The sequence below is a fragment of the Embiotoca jacksoni genome, unplaced genomic scaffold (genome assembly GCF_022577435.1).
Source record: "Embiotoca jacksoni isolate LCO1_2020_lvr unplaced genomic scaffold, fEmbJac1.0.p SCAF_18, whole genome shotgun sequence".
In the NCBI taxonomy this organism is placed as follows: domain Eukaryota; kingdom Metazoa; phylum Chordata; class Actinopteri; family Embiotocidae; genus Embiotoca; species Embiotoca jacksoni.
Window position 1 is genome coordinate 10541655 of NW_027185318.1, and position 7888 is coordinate 10549542.

Below are 7888 nucleotides of genomic sequence, written 5' to 3' on the forward strand. Positions count from 1 at the left end.
TTAAGTAACGCGTCGCTTATGAAGACTTAATAAAGACGCCTTTTTTTTTTTGTCTCTCTCTCTACTTTGCCTCTCTCTCTCGCTTTTTTTCCGTCCGTCTCCGTTCACGTTTCAGAAGCACATCCCCGTCCATCCAAGCCCGACCCCCCGATTCGCGGAGCGTCCATCTCGACGGGCAGCCTGACGCCCATAAAGTCCTCTCCCATCCTCAACAATGGCTCCCCCACCATCCTGGGCAAACGCACCTATGAACAGCACAACGGACTGGATGGTGAGCGAGACCGACTTGGACACGTTTCCAGTCCCCGTGTCTTCCTTTCTGAGCTTCTACTCCACTTTCACTGAACTTCTTCTCCGGAGCTTTTTTTGCATCATTATTATTCAGCTTTCTGGGAGTCAATATCTTATATCGTTATTCTAATTAATGTGAAAATGAACATAACAGATGTAAAAAATTTTATTTATTTATTTATTTATTTATTTTTAAATACACTGAACAATGCAAATGATGATCACCTCGTCGATTTACTGATTATTTTTTTAACGAGAGATGTGATTTCCCCTCGTGGTAGTTTGTTTGTGTGCACCTTGGACCAATAAGATCCTCCTTCTCGTGTTTTTGAAATATTCAAGTTGAACAGTACTTATTTCATGAGCTATTTTCTATTACCTTTTTGAAATGGTTGCCGCACGACTTTAACGATTTTTGAAATGTATGAACCCACACTGAGGTGCGCTACATTATGCATAGATGTTGAAACTTTAATATCTCTGCTAAACATTATTTAGCAGAGATTTCTTGAATATTTAAGGGGAATATAAAGGCACATCTGAGCTCCACTCGATGGCTACGGCGCGCGGTTAAGATCCACTGCCGACGGGGTTAGGAGTTGGTGCGGGGCTCTTATTTTTTTGGGTTATGTCCCACTTTCCCTCTCCCCTGTGAAACGAGAGAGGGGTAGAGACAGACTGGGAGATCAAGAGAGCGCGAGTATGCCAGAGAGAGAAGAGAGAGAGATTGCGAGGGGGATCGGATCGGCCTTGCTGCTCTAGCTGGAGGCTACGGTCTATGTTGTCATGGTAACAGCAGAGAGGAGGAGGAGGAGGAGGAGGAGGAGGAATAGGAGGGCTCGGTAAGTGTATCCTGAGGGAGAGCATCTCCACTGGTCTGTGAGCCCACCTCAGGCCCCGGCTGGGATAACACCACCAGGAGGAGATTTGGGTTGGAAATCGGCCAGGCTCAAGGATTAGGGATTAGTTTCTTATTTTTTTATTTAAAAAAAAAAAAATTTATTTATTATTTTCACCACCAATTTACTGACTTAGTAACTTGTCTCCTGGTAATTATCGGATAGGAAAAGGGTTCCTGTGGGCATCATTATTTCGTTCTGACATCATCTTTATCAATACCAGCCTCCTCCATATTTTATACCAACTCTGCAGACGGGCGCTGAAAGTAAAAGCAGCTTTAATGAATTTTTTTTTTTTTTTTTCCAACATGAAAAGGGTTTGTATCGCTCACAGCTTCGTAGCGAGTTTCCGCGAATTGTGCAGGTGTCCCGCTCGTGTTGGTTCACTCTCTCACTCTCGGAGCGACACGTCTGGCTGCGAACAGACGGTCAGCGACGAGCTGGTGAACACAGTTGGAGCACGTAGCCGTTGAAGAGGCAGATATTTGCCTCACATGTTGTTTAGAGACCCAAAAAAAAAAAAAAAAAAGCTGAGATGTTGGACTGAATATTGGACTCGCATGAAACAAATGAAGGATGAATAATCCCGCTCTGTATCTGCTGGCTGTTTACGCGTTAACAAGTCCGCCATATCGCCGGCGATAATGATATGTCGGTGGTGTGTTTGTTGCCCCCCCCCGGTGGTGAAAGAAAGTTCTCGACTCGTTGCGAACTGCACGTTTGAGTTTCTCTCAAAATGTGCTGCGTTTTGTCGTGTTTGTTTAAATTCACAAAAACTACTACTCGTAAATATAAAAAGAGTGATTTGAGGTTTTTAAGGTGCATTTTTGTGCTGCGACTGTTGTTTTAATAACAAACAAACAAAAAATAAATCACTTTTTGGCTGTGGATGGGTTTGTAGTGTGTCTGTGGAGCATTTGAATTTCATTTTGCACCCCGTGTTTGGATCGATGTCAGTTTTTTTTCTGAATTAGTGTTTTTTTTGTTATTTGTCAAGGTCACAGGTGAAGCAAAGCACGCTGGGGTTGTTACCAACAGACCTCATCGAACTTCCTCTGTGTATTCGAAAAATATGTCTTTGAATCAGGTCGCGTTTCGACTGAGAAAATTGAGTGAAAGATTCAAAACTAAATTCTGCATTCATTTCTGTTCGTCGCATATCGCTTGAATAATGAGATCTCACGGGCTCGGATGAAATAAAAAAAAAAATGAAGGAAAGTCTGATGGCATTTGTTTTGTGGAAAAAGTGTGGGAAGATCAAAGTAATCAAAGAATGAGACGAAACACATGAATGAATGAGGTTTGTACATGCGTGTCTTTGTTTTCTGTAGATTTATTAAAGAAATGAGTACTTTATGAAGCCACCAGGGGGCAGAAGAAAGTTATCCTTTAGTTTGGTGGCAGTGAACTGACTGCAGACTAGAGTGTCTGTGTGATTTCTGCTTCAGTATCTCTCATGCTTTTTTTTCTTTTTCTTTTTTGATCTGTAGGTACCAAATCAAAAATCCTGGCTCCTCAGTGGGACATCATGGCCAAGCGGATGAGTGACACCGGGCGGCCCTCGGTCTCCATGCAGGATGAGGTACACGAACTGGACTGAACGCTCTGCGGGAACGACCTCTACTGCGAACCCCAGTGAGGTGAGACATGCAGCACGGCGGGCTTTCTCTCAAGATGATCTTTGTTTTTTTTGTTTTTTTTTAATTTATTTGTCTCTTCCGTCACTTAGTGGTCATTTATCCAAACATCGAACCTCTTATCAAAACGTCAAATGGCCACTGATGCATCATGGGAATGTGGTGTATCCATTACACCCATGTAACCGGATGGACCCGTGGCGTCATCCAATTTTCTCAAAGTCTAAATAAAATAGAGTAAATAGTTAATAAATGAAATCTCGGCAAACCTCAAATTGTTGAGATAAAACACGCAAACTAATAAAGAGCTCATCTATTAGCTGTTATTTAAGTGTTATCGACAGTGATGTCACCCGTTGGTCTGTGAACGGCCGTCATGAAGATCGAGTTCGGATTTTGGCCGGCGCCATCGGAGCGGTTTGGAGCCGGAAGTGACCATATTTGGACGAGCAGCGGATCTGACTCGATCTGAGTGGAACCCCGGCGATATTTACGTCCCGCCCCGCCGATAGCTGAAACCAGACTGCACCACAGGCCTGTCAATCAAACGGACACCCCCCCCCCCCCGCTTTTTGAAGCTTATTTTCTAATAAATGATGGATTATAACTCGTGGAAAAAGTGTATTGACTTTAAATTTCACGAGAGACGTTGAATGGGAGTCTACGGAGCTGGAGGGCTTTTTGAAGCCAGCCCCTAGTGGCGCTCGGTGGTATCGCAGCTCAAGGCACTTCCGCATCGGCCTCATTTTTCAGACCCCGAAGCTCCGTCCACTTTTATATACAGTCAATGTCTCGTTGATGATAGCTTTTTTTTCTTGTGTTTTTTTTTTTAACAGCAGAGGGGGACATGAAATGGAAAAGGCTTTTTCCACTAAACCATAGCTGAGGGCAGCTGAGGGGAAGTTGAAGCTGAAAGGAGACGACAGCATTGGCCACCTTTCTTCAGTCAGCGCGGGACTGTCAGGCTGCTGAAGACCGATCCATAATCCATGAGTTTGGCTGTGGTCAATCAAAAAGATGAGCCTGACTGTACAGGACTGTGTTTATTACTTACATTTCTCGTTATTACTGTCTTTGTAATTATTGTTATTGTTATTATAATTTTTTTTTTTTTTTTTTTTTTTTTTTTTTGTACCAACTATAACTCGGCTTATTGTTTGTCGATCAAACGATGGAACTTGAGAAGTTTCACGAAAAATGCTTGCAGAGCCCTGTGGAAAAGGGTGGAAGGAACATAAACGTAAGCCACTTTGCATCTTCTGTGTTTTGCGTTTTGTTTTTCTTTTATAAACAAGTTAAAAGTCGTAAAAGGAGGCGCACTTTTATTTTCAGCGACACGAGTTCAGCTTGTCTTTCGTTTCATTTGAATCCGATTGCTTTGCAGGAAACTTTCTGTTGTGTGAGCCGGCCCGCGCTCTTCGGCCAGAGAGGTTTAACTTATTGAGAAAGACTTGGTGTTTTTTCTACCTTTTTCACAAGTAATGCATCTATGCTTCGAAGATGTAATTAAAAAAAGATAATTGATTCCCCCCCCCCCCCCCCTCTTCTTTTGGTGTCTGTGCACGGAGGTGAAGGGCGTCAACACTTCCACTGAATGTCCCGGTTTCTACGCTGGTGTTTACCTGTTGTTGTTGTTGTTGTTTTTTTTTGTTTTTTTTTGTTTTTTTTAAACTTTCACAGGTATGCAAACAGGGTATATGCAAAAACAACGGAAACTTTTCATTCCCACTTGCTTTACATGTTGTGTTATCGGTATTTGAAAAGAATTTAACGCGCGAACGGAAACGCGTTTTGTAAGCGAACACCTGAAACCAACTAAAAAGCAGGAATGCGCTCTGCTTTCATGTGCAGTCGTTTGTCAGTGTGTTTCTTTTACGTTCATTCGTGGCTTTGTCTTCGCAGGAGAAAAAAAACAAAAAACGTCTCTACGGCCGCGCGACGGATATAAACGCCGGTCACGGCGGTTAGATCGGCTGACAAAGAACATTCTGTGTAACACGGGCGTCGGCAGACGTCATGTCCATTCACGCGTGGGTCCGTCATACCTGTACCGACGAAGCGTAAACGTTGTTTTGGGGGTTTTTTTTTTTTAGGTTGCAAAATGAATGTGCTTTTCTTTAGATAAAGGACTGCGGGGGTATCTTCCACCTCCGTGCGGCCTGGAGTCGGTTTTTCAATCCTCGACTTTTTTTTTTTTTTTTTTTTTTTTTGGGGGGGGGGGGGGGTTTGAAAGTAGCCGTTTCCACGAGATGAACAGCCTTTGCATGTCTTGTAAAAAAAAAAAAAAAAAAAAGCAGAAAGTTAATGTCAGCGCGTTGAATCGGATGTCGTCGCGCAGCTTCGGCGGAAGGCTGATTTGAACTGAAATCCCTGCGAGGCGCCGCTGACCTCGGGGAGGCGGGGAGGGGGGGGGGGGGGGGAAGCCGGTCGGCAACGCGTTCTCAGTCCCCCCCCCCCCCCCCCCCCCCCCCCCCCCTCCGAGCGGTCAGCTTTCTCGACGCGTTGCAACCATTTCTGCCGTTTTCCGTGCCTCTTAAAACGTAACGCCACGTTTGGTTGCGGCTTTAACTCGACGAGACCGTTATGGAGACCGAAAACGTGCGCAACCCCTATTGTTCACCGGAGTGGTACCGACAACCGACGCGGACTTAATTAAGCGCAGCGATCGGTTTCTTTTGTCGTCGTGTCGGCATTCGGTGGTTCCGCGATCAAACGCACGGCCGCAGAAATCTCCGAATCCCAAACTGGACAATAATCCCAGCGAAGTTGTATGCGGCGAGATATATTTTTTTGGGGGGGAAAATTTGAGAAACAGAAATCCCCGGTATCAATTTAATTCTTGGTATCAAAAGTTACCCTGAGCTGATGTATTTGACATGTTTCAAAACTGAAATGATGGGGCGGGGGGGGGGGTTGGTTGTTTTATTTTTTATTTTTTTTTTGCAGAAAACAGAAATAAAAGCTGAGAAGAACATGTTATTTGCTAGAACATCAAGTCCTGACACATTTTATTTAGCGCTTTGCAGATGTATCACTGGCAGCTGTGCAGCTTCATATCGTGTCGGATTTGCCGACTTCACGTGTGTATTTTGGGCAGTTTCTTCCAGTTTTCCTCGCAGGATCCCTTCAAGCTGTCGAGCGAGGAACGTGGACCGCTTGCGAACTTCGATCCACAACCCCCTCCGCAGGTTTCCGCGGAGGTCCCGGGGCCACTTCTGTCTGCTAGGAGCTCTTGTTTTGGAGCCTTTCAGCTCGTCTCGATGGGTCACCGCGCTCCCTCGCGTCTCTTGAGGTAGCCCGTGCGTTAGAGAAACTCGATATTTACTTGTACCTGCAGGTATAACTCCTGCTTATCACAGAGGAACGGTCAGTCGCGGTCATCCGGAGGACGAGGTCCATGCCGAGAAAGCTTTCCTCCAGTCTTTACGAGGCCTCCTGGGAAAATTTGCCATTAATGTCCAGTTGAAATCGTATTTGTTTGCTGATGTACCCGAGCGTGCAGATAACATTTCTAGAATATGTTTTCCAAATCACTGATTGACCCATTGGGAGTCTTGTTATAAGGGACTTTAAAAAGACCATTTAGAGTGGGATGTCAGTTTGGATTTCAGTGAAATCCCAGATTACATTACAGGGTATCATCTGGTGTAATGATTTTACACGGTGCGCCTCGTGTTCTTGCGTCAATCAGGCTGGACGGGGTGCAACTGAAACCGTAAACCCTCCACGGAGTCGACCGTGCCGTAGTGCCCACGGCAGGTTTGCAGACTTCGCCCCCCCCCCCCGGTGCACCACGTCGCTACCAGTCCGGCTAACGACACCTGCAGTCTGGAAGGTTTTCTGCTCTGCCGCACTGAGCTGCGGCCAACAAATGGTTAACCAAAGATGCAAGAACTGCGTGAGTCTGTCTGAGCATGTGCTGCCGGTGCCGCCGCCGCCGCTGCTGCAGTGAAGTAAAATGTGTCAATTTCCACCGGACAGCAGAGACGGCCGTGGAAGGGGGGAAGCCGCGGGGACAGCAGACGAGCTCCAGACGAAGCGCCGACACCTCCAGCACACCCTGACCGGGGATGCGCTTGATCCGCCGTCCTGTGTGCTGAGGGAGACACCGCAGTCTGGAGGTACAAAAAAAAAAACAAAAAAAAAACATGATGATATAATCACTGCACTGAGGATGATTCATGTCGGTCTGTTGTAGCCTGCGGACAGCGAGACGTAGCCAACATGTTGGGACTTGAGAGGATGTTTTGGGAAGAACGCGTGTGCGTGACGCTTTTTAGTAATGCATGCTGCGGGGTTTTCTTTATTTAACCTTATCGGGGAATTTCATCACGTTATCCGAGTGCTTTGTTGCAAGTTGGCAGTTGTGCAAAGTGTGTTTCTTTTTCTTTAAACTGTGTCCCAAAATCCAGTAAACTGTAATTAACGCAGAGGAAACGGAAGAAGAAAAAAGATTTAGTTTGAAAAGAAGCTGCACGTCCTCTTCATTCGGCGTGTTTTGCGCACAGTTGAGCTCTTACACCTGTTAAAATATGGATAACTGGCGACGGAAGGTGAGATGAGGTCATTATAGCAGCAGCTTCTTGGTCTAAATGTGTCTTGTTGGCTACATTGACTCCTCGGTTGTATTTATATATATATATATATAAGTATATATATATATATAATTAAAAAAAGTGCTTTCAAGCCTCCCCGTGTTGTATTTTGAGGTGAGATTTAGGACTGTTACTCGTGAAGGATAAGCGTACCGCACTGCTCTGCTCGGTAGGAAGGAGGCGTGATGCTGCAGCGGAGTCCCAGCAAGCAGCAGCCGGTCTGGGCCTGCGCACTGGCGCCGTAGTTTCCGAGGGACAAAATACGATGACTTTGGCCACTCTAGCGTAATTACAACCCGGGAAGTTTGTCTACAGAGACGATTCAAACCCCGTCGTGATTTCACTTCCGCAGCATGGCCACATTTATTGGAAGCGTTTTGCAGGAGGGGGGAAAAAAAAAATATGGTGAGCTGGAGGTTTCCAAAAAAAAAAAAAAAAAAAAAAATCCCTCGTCGATTTGATCCCA

General features: G+C 45.4%; 1 protein-coding gene across 3 annotated transcripts in view; it reads left to right on the plus strand.

The window, feature by feature from the left end:
• The window catches only part of mta1 (metastasis associated 1), a 36003-nt gene extending 31647 nt beyond the window's left edge, over nucleotides 1-4356 (plus strand). For 2 of the 3 annotated variants that reach the window (XM_069152718.1, XM_069152720.1), the window contains 3 exons: nucleotides 116-271; nucleotides 2681-2830; nucleotides 3664-4356. In XM_069152718.1, coding sequence (XP_069008819.1) covers nucleotides 116-271; nucleotides 2681-2790 — 266 coding nt within the window. In that variant the 3' untranslated portion in view covers nucleotides 2791-2830; nucleotides 3664-4356. The remainder of the gene's footprint in view (nucleotides 1-115; nucleotides 272-2680; nucleotides 2831-3663) is intronic. The other variant, XM_069152719.1, reaches the window with a different exon arrangement.
• Nucleotides 4357-7888: the final 3532 nt, after the last annotated feature.